Consider the following 26,221-nt stretch of genomic DNA (forward strand, 5'->3'; position numbering starts at 1 on the left):
CTGTCAGTCATTTCAGTTTAGTTCCTGTATTCTGAGGGAGCTGTTTAGTTCCTGTATTCTGAAGGAGCTGTCAGTCATGTCAGTTTAGTTCCTGTATTCTGAGGGAGCGGTCAGTCATGTCAGTTTAGTTCCTGTATTCTGAGGGAGGTGTCAGTCATGTCAGTTTAGTTCCTGTATTCTGAGGGAGCTGTCAGTCATATCAGTTTAGTTCCTGTATTCTGAGGGAGCTGTCAGTCATGTCAGTTTAGTTCCTGTATTCTGAAGGAGCTGTCAGTCATATCAGTTTAGTTCCTGTATTCTGAGGGAGGTGTCAGTCATGTCAGTTTAGTTCCTGTATTCTGAGGGAGCTGTCAGTCATGTGAGTTTAGTTCCTGTATTCTGAGGGAGCTGTCAGTCATGTCAGTTTAGTTCCTGTATTCTGAGGGAGCTGTCAGTCATGTCAGTTTAGTTCCTGTATTCTGAGGGAGCTGTCAGTCATTAGTTTAGTTCCTGTATTCTGAGGGAGCTGGAGTCAGTTTAGTTCCTGTATTCTGAGGGAGCGGTCAGTCATGTCAGTTTAGTTCCTGTATTCTGAGGGAGCTGTCAGTCATGTCAGTTTAGTTCCTGTATTCTGAGGGAGCGGTCAGTCATGTCAGTTTAGTTCCTGTATTCTGAGGGAGCTGTCAGTCATGTCAGTTTAGTTCCTTATTCTGAGCTGTCAGTCATGTCAGTTTAGTTCCTGTATTCTGAAGGAGCTGTCAGTCATATCAGTTTAGTTCCTGTATTCTGAGGGAGCTGTCAGTCATATCAGTTTAGTTCCTGTATTCTGAGGGAGCTGTCAGTCATGTCAGTTTAGTTCCTGTATTCTGAAGGAGCTGTCAGTCATATCAGTTTAGTTCCTGTATTCTGAGGGAGGTGTCAGTCATGTCAGTTTAGTTCCTGTATTCTGAGGGAGCTGTCAGTCATGTCAGTTTAGTTCCTGTATTCTGAGGGAGCTGTCAGTCATGTCAGTTTAGTTCCTGTATTCTGAGGGAGCTGTCAGTCATGTCAGTTTAGTTCCTGTATTCTGAGGGAGCTGTTTAGTTCCTGTATTCTGAGGGAGCTGTCAGTCATGTCAGTTTAGTTCCTGTATTCTGAGGGAGCTGTCAGTCATGTCAGTTTAGTTCCTGTATTCTGAGGGAGCTGTCAGTCATGTCAGCTCTAGGCCCTCACCTGATTCAACTAATCAACAGCTGAATGATAAGCAGATTCGTTGAATCAGGTGTGCTTGGGGCCGGGCCACAACAATGTGTAATGTTAGGGCTACTCAAGGAATGTGTGTATCACTTGTCTTTGTCTTCCTGCGCTCCAGTCTTGTCCTCTAGTCCACTCTGGGCTCTCAGGGCCTGGCTGCTGGCTGAGATGAAGAAGTGCTGATCCTCAGTGCTGAACACACAGATCCTCCAGGGTAGTCCACCTGAACACACAGGACTGACTCCACCTGAACACACAGAGAGAAGAGGACCGAGTCGGGACACTCCACCTGAACACACAGAGAGAAGAGGACCGAGTCGGGACACTCCACCTGAACACACAGAGAGAAGAGGACCGAGTCGGGACACTCCACCTGAACACACAGAGAGAAGAGGACCGAGTGACACACCTGAACACACAGAGAGAAGAGGACCGAGTCGGGACACTCCACCTGAACACACAGAGAGAAGAGGACCGAGTCGGGACACTCCACCTGAACACACAGAGAGAAGAGGACCGAGTCGGGACACTCCACCTGAACACACAGAGAGAAGAGGACCGAGTCGGGACACTCCACCTGAACACACAGAGAGAAGAGGACCGAGTCGGGACACTCCACCTGAACACACAGAGAGAAGAGGACCCACCTGAACACACAGAGAGAAGAGGACCGAACACTCCACCTGAACACACAGAGAGAAGGGACACTCCACCTGAACACACAGAGAGAAGAGGACCGAGTCGGGACACTCCACCTGAACACACAGAGAGAAGAGGACACTCCACCTGAACACACAGAGAGAAGAGGACGGGACACTCCACCTGAACACACAGAGAGAAGAGGACTGAACACACAGAGAGAAGAGGACTGAGTCGGGACACTCCACCTGAACACACAGAGAGAAGAGGACTGAGTCGGGACACTCCACCTGAACACACAGAGAGAAGAGGACTGAGTCGGGACACTCCACCTGAACACACAGAGAGAAGAGGACTGAGTGAGAGAAGAGGACCGAGTGATATCCCATGCATCAAAGGCCCCCTCTCCTCCCTCTCATCCTCCCCCCCTCCTCTCATCCTCCCCCTCCTCTCATCCTCCCCCTCCTCTCATCCCCCCCTCCACACCCTCTGATCCCTTCCTCTCCTACCTTCCTCTTGCAGAGCAGCTGTAGGATGCTCTCAGGGTTGCTACGGAGAACATTCTGTCTGCATAGCATCACCGCGGAGATGAACCCGTCGCCCTGGGAGACAAACCGCTGCTCCACAAAGAATGACTTGTCGTCCCATGCCACGATGCGAGTGCGCAAGTCAAATGCTTCCCCAAAAGCCAGCGAGCGTCGGTAGCGAATAGTGGAGGCCCCCACCACCATGGTGGCCTTCAGGGTCCGTAGGGCCTTAAAGATCCCGTTCCGCATGTAATGGTGGAACCTGGAGGAGGATAAGGAACCAGTACAGACATTACCCAATGCCTTACGTCTGTCTGAGTGATTCTCACAAAACCAGTTTCAAAATGTCTGTAGCAAATTTGAGTTACAGAACCATGATGCATCTGCAAAAAATCAACTGTCATTCTGAGAACTAAGAGGTGTTAGGTGTCATTCTGAGAACTAAGAGGTGTTCGGTGTCATTTTGAGAACTAAGAGGTGTTCGGTGTCATTTTGAGAACTAAGAGGTGTTAGGTGTCATTTTGAGAACTAAGAGGTGTTAGGTGTCATTTTGAGAACTAAGAGGTGTTAGGTGTCATTCTGAGAACTAAGAGGTGTTAGGTGTCATTCTGAGAACTAAGAGGTGTTAGGTGTCATTTTGAGAACTAAGAGGTGTTAGGTGTCATTTTGAGAACTAAGAGGTGTTAGGTGTCATTTTGAGAACTAAGAGGTGTTAGGTGTCATTTTGAGAACTAAGAGGTGTTAGGTGTCATTTTGAGAACTAAGAGGTGTTAGGTGTCATTCTGAATATATATATATATATATATCCGGATTCAAAGGAGTTATTTTATACAATTTTACTTTACAAAAACCTAACTTATTTAAATACAAAATAGCTTTAGTTTGTCCATAAATCATAAAAATGGTATACTAGGTAAAGTTGACATTAAAATATGTTTATTACATAAAAGCACACCCAGGATGCATCATCTGCATCAGGGGTTCTTAAACTATTTCAGCTCCAGAACCGAGACATTGACCGTCCTCCCGTGACTCAAATGAGACATTGACCGTCCTCCCGTGAAATGAGACATTGACCGTCCCCCCGTGACCCAAATGAGACATTGACCGTCCCCTCGTGACCCAAATGAGACAATGACCGTCCTCCCGTGAAATGAAACAATGACCGTCCTCCCGTGAAATGAGACAATGACCGTCCTCCCGTGAAATGAGACAATGACCGTCCTCCCGTGAAATGAGACAATGACCGTCCTCCCGTGAAATGAAACAATGACCGTCCTCCCGTGAAATGAAACAATGACCGTCCTCCCGTGAAATGAAACAATGACCCTCCCGTCCTCCTCCCGTGAAATGAAACAATGACCGTCCTCCCGTGAAATGAAACAATGACCGTCCTCCCGTGAAATGAAACAATGACCGTCCTCCCGTGAAATGAAACAATGACCGTCCTCCCGTGAAATGAAACAATGACCGTCCTCCCGTGAAATGAAACAATGACCGTCCTCCCGTGAAATGAAACAATGACCGTCCTCCCGTGAAATGAAACAATGACCGTCCTCCCGTGAAATGAAACAATGACCGTCCTCCGTGAAATGAAACAATGACCGTCCTCCCGTGAAATGAAACAATGACCGTCCTCCCGTGAAATGAAACAATGACCGTCCTCCCGTGAAATGAAACAATGACCGTCCTCCCGTGAAATGAAACAATGACCGTCCTCCCGTGAAATGAAACATTGACCGTCCACCCATCCACCCGTGAAATGAGAATGACCGTCCTCCCGTGACCCAAATCGTCCTCCATTAACCCAAAGAAGAAAGTGTGTGAATATAGATGTATTCTCAGGACTCACCTGCCCAGGGTCACTCTGGGAAACCTGGTCTAGAGTAGTCCTCAGGTCAAGTTAACCTTCCGAATGAGGAGCTCATTCTCTAAACACCCCCTTTAACTCACTTGGCCTTCTCATTACCGAAACGGCTAAAAAGCTAAATTGGGAAAAAGTCAGAGAGCCATTACCTTACCAACATGGAGGCATGAATGGGTTTCAGTGATGTGGTCAATTGTTTGCTGATTTAAATTGGCTGTCTCCTTTTACACTGCTTTAAAAAATTAAGGGAACACTTAAACAACACAATGTAACTCCAAGTCAATCACACTTCTGTGAAATCAAACTGTCCACTTAGGAAGCAACACTGATTGACAATAAATGTCACATGCTGTTGTGCAAATGGAATAGACAACAGGTGGAAATTATAGGCATTTAGCAAGACACCCCCAATAAAGGAGTGGTTCTGCAGGTGGTGACCACAGACCACTTCTCAGCTCCTATGCTTTCTGGCTGATGTTTTGGTCACTTTTGAATGCTGGCGGTGCTTTCACTCTAGTGGTAGCATGAGACGGAGTCTACAACCCACACAAGTGGCTCAGGTAGTGCAGCTCATCCAGGATGGGACATCAATGCGAGCTGTGGCAAGAAGGTTTGCTGTGTCTGTCAGCGTAGTGCCCAGAGTATGTAGGCGCTACCAGGAGACAGGCCAGTACATCAGGAGACGTGGAGGAGGCCATAGAAGGGCAACAACCCAGCAGCAGGACCGCCACCTCCGCCTTTGTGCAAGGAGGAGCACTGCCAGAGCCCTACAAAATGACCTCCAGCAGGCCACAAATGTGCATGTGTCTGCTCAAATGGTCAGAAATAGACTCCATGAGGGTGGTATGAGGGCCCGACATCCACAGGTGGGGGTTGTGCCTACAGCCCAACACCGTGCAGGACGTTTGGCATTTGCCAGAGAACACCAAGATTGGCAAATTCGCCACTGGCTCCCTGTGCTCTTCACAGATGAAAGCAGATTCACACTGAGCACATGTGACAGTCTGGAGACGCCGTGGAGAACGTTCTGCTGCCTGCAGCATCCTCCAGCATGACCTGTTTGGCGGTGGGTCAGTCATGGTGTGGGGTGGCATTTCTTTGGGGGGCCACACAGCCCTCCATGTGCTCGCCAGAGGTAGCCTGACTGCCATTAGGTACCGAGATGAGATCCTCAGACCCCTTGTGAGACCATATGCTGGTGCAGTTGGCCCTGGGTTCCTCCTAATGCAAGACAATGCAAGACCTCATGTGGCTGGAGTGTGTCAGCAGTTCCTGCAAGAGGAAGGCATTGATGCTATGGACTGGCCCGACCATTCCCCATACCTGAATCCAATTGAGCACACCTGGGACATCTTATCTCACTCCATCCACCAATGCCACGTTGCACCACAGACTGTCCAGGAGTTGGCGGATGCTTTAGTCCAGGTCTGGGAGGAGATCCCTCAGGAGACCATCCGCCACCTCATCAGGAGCATGCCCAGGCGTTGTAGGGAGGTCATTCAGGCACGTGGAGGCCACACACACTACTGAGCCTCATTTTGACTTGTTTTAAGGACATTACATCAAAGTTGGATCAGCCTGTAGTGTGGTTTTCCACTTTTGAGTGTGACTCCAAATCCAGACCCTCATAGGTTGATAAATTTGATTTCCATTGATAATTTGTGATTTTGTTGTCAGCACATTCAACTATGTAAAGAAAAAAGTATTTAATAAGAATATTTAATTCATTCAGATCTAGGATGTGTTATTTTAGTGTTCTCTTTATTTTTTTGAGCAGTGCATTTGATTGATTGAGCCTCATTAAAGAAACACACATTTCGCATTACCACGTCCTTTTTTAGGTCCGTTTCGGTAACGAGAACATTGTTTTCGGTAATGATAATAAGCTAATTGTAATATATAGTCAATCGGTGTGCAGTAACGTTACGTATTTACCACGTCTATACACATGGATAGATTCTGTTGTTGGAAAACAGTTATTTAATTAAGTAAGGTTTGTCAAATAACATGGCATAAATATGGTATAAACAGTTATTTAATTAAGTAAGGTTTGTCAAAGAACATGGCATAAATATGGTATAAACAGTTATTTAATTAAGTAAGGTTTGTCAAATAACATGGCATAAATATGGTATAAACAGTTATTTTACTTTAAGTCACAACTGTCAGTGTGTTTCAGCAAAGAGCAGCATTACCACTTCAAAAAGTATATCCCTCATTTTCAAGTGTACCAAATTTCAAACTTACCTGTTGTTTATAATATCATAATAATATTGTTTATAATATCCTACGGTTGTTTTTGGTCCTATTTTGAAACGTATAGACATGTGTCATGCCATTTGCCCATAGGATCCCATTCAATCCCAAAATATCAAAAATACCTTAAAACCCCAAAATATCCATGTCCTACCTCACCAATATTAACTGTAATGGATAGATATTATTAAAAATAAAACACAAAAATACCTTAGTTACATAAATATTCAGACCTTTTTGCTATGAGACTCGAAATTGAGCTCAGGTGCATCCTGTTTCCATTAATCATCCTTGAGATGTTTCTACAACTTGATTGAAGTCCACCTGTGGTAAATTCAATTGATTGGAGATGATTTGGAAAGGCACACACCTGTCTATACAAGGTCCCACAGTTGACAGTGCAGGTCAGAGCAAAATCCAAGCCATGAGGTTGAAGGAATTGTCCATAGCGCTCCGAGACAGGACTGAGTCAACGCACAGATCTGGGGAAGGGTACCAAAACTATTCAGAAGCATTGAAGGTCCCCAAGAACACAGTGGCCTCCATCATTCTGCAGCATTGAAGGTCCCCAAGAACACAGTGGCCTCCATCATTCTGCAGCATTGAAGGTCCCCAAGAACACAGTGGCCTCCATCATTCTTAAATGGAAGTTTGGAACCACCAATACTTTCTAGAGCTGGCCGCCCGGCCAAACTGAGCTCCAGAGATCCCCTGTGGAGATGGGAGAACCTCCCAGAAGGACAACCACTCCACCAATCAGGCCTTTATGGTAGAGTGGCCAGACAGAAGTCACACCTCAGTAAAAGGCACATGACAGGCCACTTGGAGTTTACCAAAGTCACCTAAAGGACTCTCAGACCATGAGAAACAAGATTCTATGGACTGATGAAACCAAGTTTGAACTCTTTGGCCTGAATCCCAAGCGTCACATCTGGAGGAAACCTGGCACCATCCCTACAGTGAAGCATGGTGGTGGCAGCATCATGTTATTGGGATGTTTTTCAGCGGCAGGGACTGGGAGACTAGTCAGGATCGAGGGAAAGATGAACGGAGCAAAGTACAGATATCTCCTTGATGAAAACCTGCTCCAGAGAGCTCAGGACCTCAGACTGGGGTGAAGGTTCATCTTCCAACAGGACAACGAACCCTAAGCACACAGCCAAGACACTGCAGGAGTGGCTTCGGGACAAGTCTCTAAATGTCCTTCAGTGTCGCAGCCAGAGCTCAGACTTGAACCCGATCAAACATCTCTGGAGAGACCTGAAAATATCTGTGCAGCGACGCTCACGATCCAACCTGACAGAGCTTGAGAGGATTTGCAGAGAAGAATTGGAGAAACTCCCCAAATACAGGTGTGCCAAGCTTGTAGCATCATTCCCAATAAGACTTGAGGCTGTAATCGCTGCCAAAGGTGTTTCAACAAAGTACTGAGTAAAGGGTCTGAATAATTATGTCAATGTGATATTTCAGATTTTGATTTATAATACATTTGCAAAAATGTCTAAAAACCTGTTTTTGCTTTGCCATTATGGGGTATTGTGTGTAAATTGATGAGGAAAACAATTAATTTGATCCATTATAGAAAAAGGCTGTTAACAAAATGTGGAAAAAGTCAAGGGGTTTGAATACTTTCTGGATGCACTGCATATATATATATATACTCATTCAAGGGTTTTATTGATTTTTTACTATTTTCTACATTGTAGAATAATAGTGGAGCCATCAAAACTATGAAATATGAATATGTAGCAAGGGCCAGCCGACGAGAGCACACAGGTCGCAGGTATATGGGGCTTTGACAAAACGGATGGCACTGTGATAGACAACATCCAGTTTGCTGAGTAGAGTGTTGGGAGGCTATTTTGTAAATGAAATTGCCGAAGTCGAGGATCGGTAGGATAGTCAGTTTTACGAGGGTACGTTTGGCGGCGTGAGTGAAGGATGCTTTGTTGCGAAATAGGAAACCGATTCTAGATTTAATTTTGTATTGGAGATGCATAATATTAGTCTGGAAGGAGAATTTATTGTCTAGCCAGACACCTAGGTATTTGTATTTGTAGTTGTCCACATATTCTATGTCAGAACCGTCCAGAATAGTGATGCTAGAAGAACCAGATGTATACAGAATGGTGTCGTCTGCGTAGAGGTTGCTCAAGGAATAACCCGCAGCAAAAGCAACATCATAGATATATACAGAGAAAATAGTCGGCCCGAGAATTTAACCCTGTGGTACCCCCATAGAGACTGCCAGAGGTCCGGACAACAGGGCTCCCGATTTGACACACTGAGCTCTATCTGAGAAGTAGCTGGTGAACCAGGCGAGGCAGTCATTTGAGAAACCAAGGCTGTTGAGTCTGCCGATAAGAAAGCAGTGATTGACAGAGTCGAAAGCCTTGGCCAGGTCGATGAAGCCGGCTGCACAGTACTGTCGTTTATCGATGGCGGTTATGATATCGTTTAGTACCTTGAGCGTAGCTGAGGTGCACCCGTGACCAGCTCGGAAAGCAGATTGCAGTGGAGAAGGTACGGTGGGATTCTAAATGGTCAGTGATATGTTTATTAACTTGGCTTTTGAAGAATTTAGAAAGGCAGGGCAGGATGGATATAAGTCTGTAACAGTTTGGGTCTAGAGTGTCACTCCCTTTGAAGAGGGGGATGACCGCGACAGCTTTCCAATCTTTAGGAATCTTAGACGATACGAAACAGGTTGAACAGACTAGTAATAGGGACAATGGCAGCGGATTATTATAGAAAGAGAGGGTCCTAAAGGACACCAATACGAAGAAGAGACTTGGGCGAAGGACATTAGGCCGGTGGAAATCTGTCCTTCTGATGAGTCCAAATTTGAGATTTCTGGTTCCAACCACCGTGTCTTTGAGAGGCAGAGTAGGTGAACGAATGATCTCCACATGTGTGGTTCCCACAATGAAACATGGAGGTGGTGGTGTGATGGTGCTTTGCTGGTGACAAAGGTCAGTGATTTATTTGGAATTCAAGGCACACTTAATCACCATGGCTACCACAGCATTCTGCAGCGATGCTCCATCCCATCTGGTTTGGGCTTAGTTGAACTATCATTTGTTTTTCAAGAGGACAATGACCCAACACACCTCCAGACTATTTAAGGGCTATTTGACCAAGGAGAGTGATGGAGTGCTGCATCAGATGACTTGGCCTCCACAATCACCCGACATCAACAGAGTTGAGATGGTTTTGGATGAGTTGGAGCGCAGAGTGAAGGAAAAGCAGCCAACAAGTGCTCATCATATGTGGGAAATCCTTTAAGACTGTTGGAAAAGCATTCCTCATGAAGCTGGTTGAGAGAAGGCTAAGAGTGCGCAAAGCTGTCATCAAGACAAAGGCTGGCTACTGGAAGAATAAAAATCTATTTTAAGTTGTTTAACACTTTTTTTGGTTACTACATGATTCCATGTGTTATTTCATAGTGTTGATGTCTTCACTATAATTCTACAATGTAGAAAATAGTAAAAATATAGAAAAACCCTTGAATGAGTAGGTGTGTCCAAACGTTGTGCCTTTCACCGCTCTCTCTCTATAAAACATACAAAACACTTAAATATGTTTGTTAAGTAAAGTAGTAAAGTAGCAGGCCTATGTGTTCGTCTAACCTGGCGAAGTCACACTCCCGGAGGTATCTGGCGTTATTCATGTGACCCATATAGTCCAGGTCATGAGGTAGGACCCTCCCAGCAACACTCTGCTCTGCCAGGACATCCCAGACCGGGGGTTGGAACCAGGCCTGCACCACCACCACCACCCCCCGCAGGAAGTACCACACATCCAGACAGGAGAACAGCAGCAGCAGACCCACCAGAGCACACAGCAACATCTCTCTGGAGGAGAGAGAGAGGGATCGAGGAGAGCGACAAAGGGTTTGAATTCAGGCGAACAGAAGAGAAGTCACAGATAAAGTCAACAAAAAAAACTGGTTTATGACAAGTTTCTAACTGGCTTTTTTGAGACAGGCCCTCTATATCCTAATCAGACAATACCAAATGTTCTGTAAACACCAGCCAAGCCCTCTATATCCTAATCAGACAGTACCAAATGTTCTGTAAACACCAGCCAGGCCCTATATATCCTAATCAGACAATACCATATGTTCTGTAAACACCAGCCAAGCCCTCTATATCCTAATCAGACAATACCAAATGTTCTGTAAACCCCAGCCAGGCCCTCTATATCCTAATCAGACAATACCAAATGTTCTGTAAACCCCAGCCAAGCCCTCTATATCCTAATCAGACAATACCAAATGTTCTGTAAACACCAGCCAGGCCCTCTATATCCTAATCAGACAATACCAAATGTTCTGTAAACACCAGCCAGGCCCTCTATATCCTAAACAGACAGTACCAAATGTTCTATAAACACCAGCCAGGCCCTCTATATCCTAATCAGACAGTACCAAATGTTCTGTAAACACCAGCCAAGCCCTCTATATCCTAATCAGACAGTACTAAATGTTCTGTAAACACCAGCCAGGCCCTCTATATCCTAATCAGACAGTACCAAATGTTCTGTAAACACCAGCCAGGCCCTCTATATCCTAATCAGACAGTACCAAATGTTCTGTAAACACCAGCCAGGCCCTCTATATCCTAATCAGACAGTACCAAATGTTCTGTAAACACCAGCCAGGCCCTCTATATCCTAATCAGAAAGTACCAAATGTTCTGTAAGCATTGGGGTAAAACAAGGATACAATTCTAGTGACCATCAGCACCTTTAAGTGTCACAAACAGAACACTGGAAATTGTACAGAAACCCCAGATATGCTAAACATTGTGTTAAACTAAATATGAACTTTAGTGATCTTCCATTGGTTAAATGGAAAGAGAGGGAAGAGACAGACAGGTGTTACACGAGACCAGCTCTGAAGTATCTCTATCTCACATGTCAGGTTTCACTTTGGGGCAGGAAAGACAGGGCCTCTGGTTTCACTGGCCTTGTTCTAATGGGACTTCATGAAATTAACAATATATTTTTTAGTAGGATTTTTTTTCTGCATTTCTTTTTGAATGCAGCCAGCTGGTTGATCAGCCTCCATATGGGGAGGCAGGTAGCCTAGTGGTTTGAGTGTTGGACTAGTCACTGAAAGGTTGCAAGATCCCCGAGCCGACAAGGTCAAAATCTGTCTAAGGAGCTAGCCTCGGGAGGCTGTAAAGATTTGGCATGGGCCGTCAGATCCTCAAGAAGTTCTGTTCTGTGAGCTTGTGTGGCCTACCACTTTGCGGCTGAGCCATTGTTGCTACAAGACATTTTTCACGTCACAATCTCAGTTGACCGGGGAAGCTCTAGCAGGGCAGAAATTTGACAAACTGACTTGTTGGAAAGGTGGTATCCTATGACGGTGCCACGTTGAAAGTCACTGAGCTCTTCAGTATGAGCTATTCTACTGCCAATGTTTGTGTGCTTGATTTCATACACCTGTCAGACACTGGCATGGCTATACTATATAGTCTATGGTATATATATAGTATATGAAGGGGTGTAAGTCGCTCTGGATAAGAGCGTCTGCTAAATGTATATATAGTGGATGAAGGGGTGTCCTGTATATATAGTGGATGAAGGGGTGTCCACATACTGCTGTATATATAGTGGATGAAGGGGTGTCCTCATACTGCTGTATATATAGTGTATGAAGGGGTGTCCTGTATATATAGTGGATGAAGGGGTGTCCTCATACTGCTGTATATATAGTGGATGAAGGGGTGTCCTGTATATATAGTGGATGAAGGGGTGTCCTCATACTGCTGTATATATAGTGGATGAAGGGGTGTCCTGTATATATAGTGGATGAAGGGGTGTCCTGTATATATAGTGGATGAAGGGGTTTCCTGTATATATAGTGGATGAAGGGGTGTCCTGTATATATAGTGGATGAAGGGGTGTCCACATACTGCTCTATATATAGTGGATGAAGGGGTGTCCTGTATATATAGTGGGTGAAGGGGTGTCCTGTATATATAGTGGATGAAGGGGTGTCCTGTATATATAGTATATGAAGGGGTGTCCTCAAAGTGTTGTATATATAGTGGATGAAGGGGTGTCCTCATACTGCTGTATATATAGTGGATGAAGGGGTGTCCTCATACTGCTGTATATATAGTGGATGAAGGGGTGTCCTGTATATATAGTGGATGAAGGGGTGTCCTCATACTGCTGTATATATAGTGGATGAAGGGGTGTCCTGTATATATAGTGTATGAAGGGGTGTCCTGTATATATAGTGGATGAAGGGGTGTCCTGTATATATAGTGGATGAAGGGGTGTCCTGTATATATAGTGGATGAAGGGGTGTCCTGTATATATAGTGGATGAAGGGGTGTCCTGTATATATAGTGGATGAAGGGGTGTCCTGTATATATAGTGGATGAAGGGGTGTCCTCATACTGCTGTATATATAGTGGATTAAGGGATGTCCTGTATATATAGTGGATGAAGGGGTGTCCTGTATATATAGTGGATGAAGGGGTGTCCACATACTGCTGATATATATAGTGGATGAAGGGGTGTCCTCATACTGTTGTATATATAGTGGATGAAGGGGTGTCCTGTATATATAGTGGATGAAGGGGTGTCCACATACTGCTGATATATATAGTGGATGAAGGGGTGTCCTCATACTGTTGTATATATAGTGGATGAAGGGGTGTCCTGTATATATAGTGGATTAAGGGGTGTCCTGTCTATATAGTGGATGAAGGGGTGTCCTCGTACTGTTGTATATATAGTGGATGAAGGGGTGTCCTCGTACTGTTGTATATATAGTGGATGAAGGGGTGTCCTCGTACTGTTGTATATATAGTGGATGAAGGGGTGTCCTGTATATATAGTGGATGAAGGGGTGTCCACATACTGCTGATATATATAGTGGATGAAGGGGTGTCCTGTATATATAGTGGATGAAGGGGTGTCCACATACTGCTGATATATATAGTGGATGAAGGGGTGTCCTGTATATATAGTGGATGAAGGGGTGTCCACATACTGCTGTATATATAGTGGATGAAGGGGTGTCCACATACTGCTGTATATAAAGTGGATGAAGGGGTGTCCTGGATATATAGTGGATGAAGGGGTGTCCTCATACTGCTGTATATATAGTGTATGAAGGGGTGTCCTGTATATATAGTGGATGAAGGGGTGTCCTGTATATATAGTGGATGAAGGGGTGTCCTGTATATATAGTGGATGAAGGGGTGTCCTGTATATATAGTGTATGAAGGGGTGTCCTGTATACATAGTGGATGAAGGGGTGTCCTGTATACATAGTGGATGAAGGGGTGTCCTGTATATATAGTGGATGAAGGGGTGTCCAGTATATATAGTGGATGAAGGGGTGTCCTGTATATATAGTGGATGAAGGGGTGTCCTCATACTGCTGTATATATAGTGTATGAAGGGGTGTCCACATACTGCTGATATATATAGTGTATGAAGGGGTGTCCTGTATATATAGTGTATGAAGGGGTGTCCTGTATATATAGTGGATGAAGGGGTGTCCACATACTGCTGATATATATAGTGGATGAAGGGGTGTCCTCATATTGTTGTATATATAGTGGATGAAGTTGTGTCCTCATACTGTTGTATATATAGTGTATGAAGGGGTGTCCTGTATATATAGTGGATGAAGGGGTGTCCTCATACTGCTGTATATATAGTGGATGAAGGGGTGTCCTCATATTGCTGTATATATAGTGGATGAAGGGGTGTCCACATACTGCTGTATATATAGTGGATGAAGGAGTGTCCTCATACTGCTGTATATATAGTGGATGAAGGGGTGTCCTCATACTGCTGTATATATAGTGGATGAAGGGGTGTCCTGTATATATAGTGTATGAAGGGGTGTCCTGTATATATAGTGGATGAAGGGGTGTCCTCATACTGTTGTATATATAGTGGATGAAGGGGTGTCCTGTATATATAGTGGATGAAGGGGTGTCCTGTATATATAGTGGATGAAGGGGTGTCCTGTATATATAGTGGATGAAGGGGTGTCCTGTATATATAGTGGATGAAGGGGTGTCCTGTATATATAGTGGATGAAGGGGTGTCCTGTATATATAGTGGATGCCAGGACGCCAGGACAGCGGAGTCAATCACCACCTTCCGGAGACACCTGAAACCCCACGTCTTTAAGGAATACCTAGGATAGGATAAGTATTCCCCCCCCCCCTTAAGATTTAGATGCACTATTGTAAAGTGACTGTTCCACTGGATGTCATAAGGTGAATGCAACAATTTGTAAGTCGCTCTGGATAAGAGCATCTGCTAAATGACTTAAATGTTAAATGTAAATGAAGGGGTGTCCTCATACTGCTGTATATATAGTGTATGAAGGGGTGTCCTGTATATATAGTGGATGAAGGGGTGTCCTGTATATATAGTGGATGAAGGGGTGTCCTGTATATATAGTGGATGAAGGGGTGTCCTCATACTGCTGTATATATAGTGTATGAAGGGTGTCCTGTATATATAGTGGATGAAGGGGTGTCCTGTATATATAGTGGATGAAGGGGTGTCCTGTATATATAGTGGATGAAGGGGTGTCCTCATACTGCTGTATATATAGTGGATGAAGGGGTGTCCTGTATATATAGTGGATGAAGGGGTGTCCTGTATATATAGTGGATGAAGGGGTGTCCTGTATATATAGTGGATGAAGGGGTGTCCTGTATATATAGTGGATGAAGGGGTGTCCTGTATATATAGTGGATGAAGGGGTGTCCTGTATATATAGTGGATGAAGGGGTGTCCTCATACTGCTGTATATATAGTGGATGAAGGGGTGTCCTGTATATATAGTGTATGAAGGGGTGTCCTCATACTGCTGTATATATAGTGGATGAAGGGGTGTCCTGTATATATAGTGGATGAAGGGGTGTCCTCATACTGCTGTATATATAGTGTATGAAGGGGTGTCCTGTATATATAGTGTATGAAGGGGTGTCCTGTATATATAGTGGATGAAGGGGTGTCCTCATACTGCTGTATATATAGTGGATGAAGGGGTGTCCTGTATATATAGTGGATGAAGGGGTCTCATACTGCTGTATATATAGTGGATGAAGGGGTGTCCTGTATATATAGTGGATGAAGGGGTCTCATACTGCTGTATATATAGTGGATGAAGGGGTGTCCTCATACTGTTGTATATATAGTGTACTTCCATATTTCATCTTTATTTAACTCGGCAAGTCAGTTAAGAACACATTCTTATTTTCAATGACGGCCTAGGAATGGTGGGGTTTCACCTTGTCAGCTCGGGGGATCCAATCTTGCAACCTTACAGTTAATAAAGTCCAACGCAATAACGACCTGCCTCTCTCTCGTTGCACTCCACAAGGAGACTGCCTGTTACGCAAATGCAGTAAGCCAAGGTAAGTTGCAAGCTAGCATTAAACTTATCTTAGAAAAAACAATCATAATCACTAGTTAACTACACATGGTTGATGATATTACTAGATATTATCTAGCGTGTCCTGCGTTGCATATAATCGGACTGAGCATACAAGTATCTAAGTATCTGACTGAGCGGTGGTAGGCAGAAGCAGGCGCTGTAAACATTCATTCAAACGTTTTGCCAGCAGCTCTTCGTTGTGCGTCAAGCATTGCACTGTTTATGACTTCAAGCCTATCAACTCCCGAGATGAGGCTGGTGACCGAAGTGAAATGGCTAAGCGCTAATAGCGTTTCAAACTTCACTCGCTCTGAGCCTTGGGGTGGTTGTTTCCCTTGCTCTGCATGGGTAACGCTACTTCGATGTGGTGGCTGTTGTCGTAGTGTTGCTGGTTCGAGCACAGGGAGGAGCGAGGAGAGGGACGGAGGCTATACTGTTATACTGGCAATACTAAAGTGCCTATAAGAACATCCAATAGTCAAAGGTTAATGAAATACAAATGGTATAGAGAGAAACAGTCTTATAATAACTACAACTTAAAACTTCTTAACTGGGAATATTGAAGACTCATGTTAAAAGGAACCACCAGCTTTCATATGTTCTCATGTTCTTAGCAAGGACCTTAAACGTTAGTTTTTTACATGGCACATACTGCACTTTTACTTTCTGCTCAACACTTTGTTTTTGCATTATTTAAACCAAATTCAACATGTTTCATTATTTATTTGAGGCTAAATAGATTTTTATTTATGTATTATATTAAGTTAAAATAAGTGTCCAATCAGTATTGTTGAAATTGTCATTATTACAAATAGATTTCTAAAAATCGTCCGATTAATCGGTATGTGCTTTTTGGGGGGGGGGGGGGTCCTCCAATAATCGGTATCAGCGTTGAAAATCATAATCGGTCGACCTCTAATTTGCACTGTTGAATGCAGTGAAATGTTGTATTTGTACTGTTGAACGCAGTGAAATGTTGTATTTGTGCTGTTGAACGCAGTGAAATGTTGTATTTGTACTGTTGAACGCAGTGAAATGTTGTATTTGTACTGTTGAACGCAGTGAAATGTTGTATTTGTACTGTTGAACGCAGTGAAATGCTGTATTTGTAGTGTTGAACGCAGTGAAATGCTGTATTTGTAGTGTTGAACGCAGTGAAATGCTGTATTTGTAGTGTTGAACGCAGTGAAATGCTGTATTTGTAGTGTTGAACACAGTGAAATGCTGTATTTGTAGTGTTGAACACAGTGAAATGCTGTATTTGTAGTGTTGAACGCAGTGAAATGCTGTATTTGTAGTGTTGAAATGCTGTATTTGTAGTGTTGAACGCAGTGAAATGCTGTATTTGTAGTGTTGAACGCAGTGAAATGTTGTATTTGTAGTGTTGAACGCAGTGAAATGTTGTATTTGTAGTGTTGAACGCAGTGAAATGTTGTATTTGTAGTGTTGAATGCAGTGAAATGTTGTATTTGTAGTGTTGAATGCAGTGAAATGTTGTATTTGTAGTGTTGAATGCAGTGAAATGTTGTATTTGTAGTGTTGAATGCAGTGAAATGTTGTATTTGTAGTGTTGAATGCAGTGAAATGTTGTATTTGTAGTGTTGAATGCAGTGAAATGTTGTATTTGTAGTGTTGAATGCAGTGAAATGTTGTATTTGTAGTGTTGAATGCAGTGAAATGTTGTATTTGTAGTGTTGAATGCAGTGAAATGTTGTAAATGACATTTTGATGGCATCGGACCGAGGCTCTGCATCTGTCCTCGTGCTCCTAGACCTTAGTGCTGCTTTTGATACCATCGATCACCACATTCTTTTGGAGAGATTGGAAACCCAAATTGGTCTACACGGACATGTTCTGGCCTGGTTTAGGTCTTATCTGTCGGAAAGATATCAGTTTGTCTCTGTGAATGGTTTGTCCTCTGACAAATCAACTGTACATTTCGGTGTTCCTCAAGGTTCTGTTTTAGGACCACTATTGTTTTCACTATATATTTTACCTCTTGGGGATGTTATTCGAAAACATAATGTAAACTTTCACTGCTATGCGGATGACACACAGCTGTACATTTCAATGAAACATGGTGAAGCACCAAAATTGCCCTCGCTAGAAGCATGTGTTTCAGACATAAGGAAGTGGATGGCTGCAAACTTTCTACTATTAAACTCGGACAAAACAGAGATGCTTGTTCTAGGTCCCAAGAAACAAAGAGATCTTCTGTTGAATCTGACAATTAATCTTAATGGTTGTACAGTCGTCTCAAATAAAACTGTGAAGGACCTCGGCGTTACTCTGGACCCTGATCTCTCTTTTGAAGAACATATCAAGACCATTTCGAGGACAGCTTTTTTCCATCTACTAACATTGCAAAAATCAGAAACTTTCTGTCCAAAAATGATGCAGAAAAATTAATCCATGCTTTTGTCACTTCTAGGTTAGACTACTGCAATGCTCTATTTTCCGGCTACCCGGATAAAGCACTAAATAAACTTCAGTTAGTGCTAAATACGGCTGCTAGAATCCTGACTAGAACCAAAAAATTTGATCATATTACTCCAGTGCTAGCCTCTCTACACTGGCTTCCTGTCAAAGCAAGGGCTGATTTCAAGGTTTTACTGCTAACCTACAAAGCATTACATGGGCTTGCTCCTACCTACCTCTCTGATTTGGTCCTGCCGTACATACCTATACGTACGCTACGGTCACAAGACGCAGGCCTCCTAATTGTCCCTAGAATTTCTAAGCAAACAGCTGGAGGCAGGGCTTTCTCCTATAGAGCTCCATTTTTATGGAACGGTCTGCCTACCCATGTCAGAGACGCAAACTCGGTCTCAACCTTTAAGTCTTTACTGAAGACTCATCTCTTCAGTGGGTCATATGATTGAGTGTAGTCTGGCCCAGGAGTGGGAAGGTGAACGGAAAGGCTCTGGAGCAACGAACCGCCCTTGCTGTCTCTGCCTGGCCGGTTCCCCGTTTTCCACTGGGATTCTCTGCCTCTAACCCTGTTACGGGGGCTGAGTCACTGGCTTGCTGGGGCTCTCTCGTGCCGTCCCTGGGGGGATGCGTCACCTGGGTGGGTTGATTCACTGTTGTGGTCGGCCTGTCTGGGTTCCCCCACCCCTTGGGTTGTACCGTGTCGGAGATCTTTGTGGGCTATACTCGGCCTTGTCTCAGGATGGTAAGTTGGTGGTTGAAGATTTCCCTCTAGTGGTGTGGGGGCTGTGCTTTGGCAAAGTGGGTGGGGTTATATCCTTCCTGTTTGGCCCTGTCCGGGGTGTCCTCGGATGGGGCCACAGTGTCTCCTGACCCCTCCTGTCTCAGCCTCCAGTATTTATGCTGCAGTAGTTTATGTGTCGGGGGGCTAGGGTCAGTTTGTTTATCTGGAGTACTTCTCCTGTCCTATTCGGTGTCCTGTGTAAATCTAAGTGTGCGTTCTCTAATTCTCTCCTTCTCTCTTTCTTTCTCTCTCTCGGAGGACCTGAGCCCTAGAACCATGCCCCAGGACTACCTGACATGATGACTCCTTGCTGTCCCCAGTCCACCTGGCCATGCTGCTGCTCCAGTTTCAACTGGCCTGGGCCCTAGGACCATGTCCCAGGACTACCTGACATGAGGACTCCTTGCTGTCCCCAGTCCACCTGGCCATGCTCCTGCTCCAGTTTCAACTGTTCTGCCTTACTATTATTCAACCATGCTGGTCATTTATGAACATTTGAACATCTTGGCCACGTTCTGTTATAATCTCCACCTGGCACAGCCAGAAGAGGACTGGCCACCCCACATATGCTCTCTCTAATTCTCTCTTTCTTTCTCTCTCTCGGAGGACCTGAGCCCTAGGACCGTGCCCCAGGACTACCTGACATGATGGCTCCTTGCTGTCCCCAGTCCATCTGACTGTGCTGCTGCTCCAGTTTCAACTGTTCTGCCTTATTATTATTTGACCATGCTGGTCATTTATGAACATTTGAACATCTTGGTCATGTTCTGTTATAATCTCTACCCGGCACAGCCAGAAGAGGACTGGCCACCCCACATAGCCCGGTTCCTCTCTAGGTTTCTTCCTAGGTTTTGGCCTTTCTAGGGAGTTTTTCCTAGCCACCGTGCTTTTACACCTGCATTGTTTGCTGTTTGGGGTTTTAGGCTGGGTTTCTGTACAGCACTTTGAGATATCAGCTGATGTACGAAGGGCTATATAAATAAATTTGATTTGATTTGATATTTGTAGTGTTGAATGCAGTGAAATGTTGTATTTGTAGTGTTGAATGCAGTGAAATGTTGTATTTGTAGTGTTGAATGCAGTGAAATGTTGTATTTGTAGTGTTGAATGCAGTGAAATGTTGTATTTGTAGTGTTGAATGCAGTGAAATGTTGTATTTGTAGTGTTGAATGCAGTGAAATGTTGTATTTGTAGTGTTGAATGCAGTGAAATGTTGTATTTGTAGTGTTGAATGCAGTGAAATGTTGTATTTGTAGTGTTGAATGCAGTGAAATGTTGTATTTGTAGTGTTGAATGCAGTGAAATGTTGTATTTGTAGTGTTGAATGCAGTGAAATGTTGTATTTGTAGTGTTGAATGCAGTGAAATGTTGTATTTGTAGTGTTGAATGCAGTGAAATGTTGTATTTGTAGTGTTGAATGCAGTGAAATGTTGTATTTGTAGTGTTGAATGCAGTGAAATGTTGTATTTGTAGTGTTGAATGCAGTGAAATGTTGTATTTGTAGTGTTGAATGCAGTGAAATGTTGTATTTGTAGTGTTGAATGCAGTGAAATGTTGTATTTGTAGTGTTGAATGCAGTGAAAGGTTGTATTTGTAGTGTTGAATGCAGTGAAATGTATTTGTAGTGTTGAATGCAGTGAAATGTATTTGTAGTGTTAAATGCAGTGAAATGTTGTATTTGTAGTGTTGAATGCAGTGAAATGTTGTATTTGTAGTGTTGAATGGAGTGAAATGTTGTATTTGTAGTGTTGAATGCAGTGAAATGTTGTATTTGTAGTGTTGAATGCAGTGAAATGTTGTATTTGTAGTGTTGAATGCAGTGAAATGTTGTATTTGTAGTGTTGAATGCAGTGAAATGTTGTATTTGTAGTGTTGAATGCAGTGAAATGTTGTATTTGTAGTGTTGAATGCAGTGAAATGTTGTATTTGTAGTGTTGAATGCAGTGAAATGTATTTGTAGTGTTGAATGCAGTGAAATGTATTTGTAGTGTTGAATGCAGTGAAATGTATTTGTAGTGTTGAATGCAGTGAAATGTATTTGTAGTGTTGAATGCAGTGAAATGTATTTGTAGTGTTGAATACAGTGCATTCGGAAAGTATTCAGACTTTTCCCTCATTTTGTTACGTTATAGCCTTATTCTAAAATTGATTAGTTATTTCCCCCTCAATCTACAAACAATATCCCATAATGACAAAGCTAAAACAGGTTGACATATTTGCAAATTTATTAAAAATAAAAAAACGGAAATATCACATTTACATAAGTATTCAGACCCTTTACTCTGTTCTTTGTTGAAGCACCTTTGGCAGCGATTACAGTCTTGAGTCTTCTTGGGTATGACGCTACAAGCTTGGTACACCTGTATTTGGGGAGTTTCTCCCATTCTTCTTTGCAAATCCTTTCAAGCTCTGCCAGGTTGGATCGGGTTCGTCGCTGCACAGCTATTTTCAGGTCTCTCCAGAGATGATAGATTGTGCTCAAGTTCGGGCTCTGGCTGGGCCACTCAAGGACATTCAGAGGCTTGTCCTTGAAGCCACTCCCGCGTTGCCTTGGCTGTGTGCTTAGGGTCGTTGTCCTGTTGGAAGGTGAACCTTTGCCCCAGTCTGAGTTCCTGAGGCTCTGGAGCAGGTTTTCATCAATGAGCTCTCTGTACTTTGCTCCGGTCATCTTTCCCTTGATCCTGACTAGTCTCCCAGTCCCTGCAGCTGAAAAACATCCCCAAAGCATGATGCTGCCACCACCATGCTTCACCGTAGGGATAGTGCAACATTTCCTCCAGACGTGACACTTGGCATTCAGGCCAAAGAGTTCAATCTTGGTTTCATCAGACCAGAGAATCTTGTTTCTTATGGTCTGAGAGTCTTTAGGTGCCATTTGGCAAACTCCAAGGGAGCTCTGCTCTTTGCTCTGTCATGCACTGTCGACTTTGGGACCTTATATAGACAGGTGTGTGCCTTTCCAAATCATCTCCAATCAATGGAATGTACCACAGGTGGACTGCAGTTAAGTTGTAGAAACATCTCAAGGATGATCAATGGAAAAAGGAGTTTCATAGCAAAGGGTCTGAATACTTACGTAAACAAGGTATCTGTTGTTTGTTTTTAATACATTTGCAAACACTTCTAAAAACCTGTTTTCACTTTGTCATTATGGGGTATTGTGTGTAGTTGACTGAGGATTTGTTTTTGTTTTTAATCCATTTTAGAATAAGGCTGTAACGTAACAAAATGTGAAAAAGGTCAAGGGGTCTGAATACTTTCTGAATGCACTGTATTTTACAATGTATGAAACCTACTTTTTTTTGCAGGGGGGTTTAAATCCACGTAGGAAAAGAGGGGGAATCTGTCAAGGGTAGGCATGCACACAGCACATTATTTACATATATAGTGCAGCCTGTATATCTAGCCAAGCTATCATTGGCTAGGTACTGGTACTACCTGTATATAGCCAAGCTATCATTGACTAGATACTGGTACTCCCTGTATATCTAGCCAAGCTATCATTGACTAGGTACTGGTACTCCCTGTATATAGCCAAGCTATCATTGACTAGATACTGGTACTCCCTGTATATAGCCAAGCTATCATTGACTAGGTACTGGTACTCCCTGTATATCTAGCCAAGCTATCATTGACTAGGTACTGGTACTCCCTGTATATAGCCAAGCTATCATTGACTAGATACTGGTACTCCCTGTATATAGCCAAGCTATCATTGACTAGGTACTGGTACTACCTGTATATAGCCAAGCTATCATTGACTAGATACTGGTACTCCCTGTATATCTAGCCAAGCTATCATTGACTAGGTACTGGTACTCCTGTATATAGCCAAGCTATCATTGACTAGATACTGGTACTCCTGTATATAGCCAAGCTATCATTGACTAGGTACTGGTACTCCTGTATATCTAGCCAAGCTATCATTGACTAGGTACTGGTACTTCCTGTATATAGCCAAGCTATCATTGACTAGATACTGGTACTCCCTGTATATAGCCAAGCTATCATTGACTAGGTACTGGTACTACCTGTATATAGCCAAGCTATCATTGACTAGATACTGGTACTCCCTGTATATCTAGCCAAGCTATCATTGACTAGGTACTGGTACTCCCTGTATATAGCCAAGCTATCATTGACTAGATACTGGTACTCCCTGTATATAGCCAAGCTATCATTGACTAGGTACTGGTACTCCCTGTATATCTAGCCAAGCTATCATTGACTAGGTACTGGTACTCCCTGTATATAGCCAAGCTATCATTGACTAGATACTGGTACTCCCTGTATATCTAGCCAAGCTATCATTGACTAGGTACTGGTACTCCCTGTATATAGCCAAGCTATCATTGACTAGATACTGGTACTCCCTGTATATAGCCAAGCTATCATTGACTAGGTACTGGTACTACCTGTATATAGCCAAGCTATCTTTGACTAGATACTTGTACTCCCTGTATATAGCCAAGCTATCATTGACTAGATACTGGTACTCCCTGTATATAGCCAAGCTATCATTGACTAGGTACTGGTACTACCTGTATATAGCCAAGCTATCATTGACTAGATACTGGTACTCCCTGTATATCTAGCCAAGCTATCATTGACTAGGTACTGGTACTCCCTGTATATAGCCAAGCTATCATTGCTCATTGTATATTTATTCCTCGTGTTAGCATATATTTTTTAATTGTATTATGCGTTGTTTGAAAGGCCTAAAAAAGTAAGCATTTCAATGTTAGTCTACACTAGTTTACGCAGGTGACAATTAAAATGTGATGTGACTAGAGAGAGATGGTAATGACGTTTATTGGGATTATGGCTACTCACTAGCTAGCTAGGTCATTTGTTAAATTAACAGTAGAGAGAGAAGGTAATGAATGTCTATTGGGATTATGGCTACTCACTAGCTAGCTAGGTCATTTGTTAAATTAACAGTAGAGAGAGAAGGAAATGAATGTCTATTGTGATTATGGCTACTCACTAGCTAGCTAGGTCATTTGTTAAATTAACAGTAGAGAGAGAAGGAAATGAATGTCTATTGTGATTATGGCTACTCACTAGCTAGCTAGGTCATTTGTTAAATTAACAGTAGAGAGAGAAGGAAATGAATGTCTATTGTGATTATGGCTACTCACTAGCTAGCTAGGTCATTTGTTAAATTAACAGTAGAGAGAGAAGGAAATGAATGTCTATTGGGATTATGGCTACTCACTAGCTAGCTAGGTCATTTGTTAAATTAACAGTAGAGAGAGAAGGTAATGAATGTCTATTGGGATTATGGCTACTCACTAGCTAGCTAGGTCATTTGTTAAATTAACAGTAGAGAGAGAAGGTAATGAATGTCTATTGGGATTATGGCTACTCACTAGCTAGCTAGGGTCATTTGTTAAATCAACATTAGCGTGGGTTAAATCACCGGGGAAGCCAATCCAGAGGATAATGCCATTTTACAACCTGTGTTGTGATCAATGTTCCCCCTAAGTGGCGAGTGTGCAGCTCCCTGGTACTGCTGCACAGACAAGCACAAGATTGAACTTCTCACCTTTCTCGTTTTCCCCCTTAGTTAACACTATCAACATTCCCCTCTATTGTGGGAATTGTGATCAAATCAAAGCCCTATTAGCTACTTTCAATGCAACATACCAAAACAAACTATGAAACATTTTGTTGTTGTAGGCAGAACGCATCCGTTGGATTCTATTGCATGACAAACCCACACCATTTCAGCATCTAATCACCTCCTCTTAGTCTAATACAGTGACAACTAAAAGATACCAAAAACTATTTAGTCCAATCAAAGTAAGCTAAATATGATGTGGCTGTCAATTGTACTGAAAAATACATGTTGACTCACCCTACTTGTAGAGAAACACCAAAGCCATCCTCATCTTTCATGTTGTCTATAATAATAATAATAATATATGCCATTTAGCAGACGCTTTTATCCAAAGCGACTTACAGTTACAAGCGCCATGCTCTACCAACTGAGCTACAGAGGACGGTCTATGTCTCTGTCATACACTACAACCTTTCAGTTTTGTTGTCCTAAGCTACCTGGCTAAAATGCTTGCTCGCATACTACCTCCAGCTACATATTGAACTTCCATCCTCCCAGACCAGGGGCATAATGTATGAATTAATGGTTGGACCTGAATCCCTGTTATCATCATTGGCCAGTACAGAGAATTAAGTAAAACTGTACAAATCCCTGGCTGTAGCCCAAACACTTACAAGACACACCCTATCCCCTCAGCCCTCAAATGAAGTGGACACTTCTAATGACGTGTCATGACGTCTGACGAGTATACACTTGCAGGAAGAGAGGAAAGAACGCTGATTGGCTATTATTTGATATGTTTTTATCAATGGAGGCCAAATGCTCACTGGCTTCCTTTGCATTTAATGCTACGGGTGTCTTCAATGTCATACTCTTTCTGACCAGACCGCATCAGATAGATACACTACATACTGAGACAGAGGGGCGTTGTTTCTTTCGCTTTCTCCAGTGAGACACATTCAGCCTCTTGCGAATTGATTGGACATTTATGAAACACAAGAGATTCCTGAAATTATTATTATATATATATATGGTTGTTTAAAATATATATATATATTATTTGGGGAAACATGGCTTTCCCTTGGCAACCACTGTAAATCATCAGCAGCGTAAACTACACATTCAACTTGAAATCAAACACTGAGCAAAATGTAATTGAATTACTAGCTGACTAACGTTAGCTTGTTCAAGTACAGACCAACAAACGTTAGCGCTCCACCTCAGGTAATCTGCTAGCTAAATTAGCTAGCTCAAATGTGGTGTCGGGATTGTATTGACCCTTATCTTATCATTGAAGTTGTATTATATATATTTCTAGACAGATGTTAACATGTACAAGGTATGTTTTTTAATTTTCATAATTGAATAGCCGGTAAACTTACAGCGTTTATCTGGAGATGTGCTGCGAAGTGGAAGAAGCCGTAAATGACGAGGCCGGTATTCTGCCAGCAGCACAAACGATGACTTCCGGTTGGTATGGTAATGAGGAAATGTTAAAAATAAAAGCCCG

General features: G+C 43.0%; 1 protein-coding gene across 1 annotated transcript; it reads right to left on the reverse strand.

Annotated features, from left to right (window-relative positions):
* Nucleotides 1–1,092: 1,092 nt before the first annotated feature.
* On the reverse strand, nt 1,093–26,221 carry LOC124041058 (protein THEM6-like). Its single transcript, XM_046358225.1, has 5 exons — nt 26,094–26,221; nt 10,131–10,355; nt 2,361–2,640; nt 2,179–2,183; nt 1,093–1,419 (listed from the first exon to the last, which is right to left on the reverse strand). Exons 2-5 carry the CDS (start codon nt 10,349–10,351, stop codon nt 1,302–1,304), a joined length of 624 nt encoding a protein of 207 aa, XP_046214181.1. The 5' UTR covers nt 10,352–10,355; nt 26,094–26,221; the 3' UTR covers nt 1,093–1,301.

This window comes from Oncorhynchus gorbuscha, linkage group LG08 (assembly GCF_021184085.1).
Source record: "Oncorhynchus gorbuscha isolate QuinsamMale2020 ecotype Even-year linkage group LG08, OgorEven_v1.0, whole genome shotgun sequence".
In the NCBI taxonomy this organism is placed as follows: domain Eukaryota; kingdom Metazoa; phylum Chordata; class Actinopteri; order Salmoniformes; family Salmonidae; genus Oncorhynchus; species Oncorhynchus gorbuscha.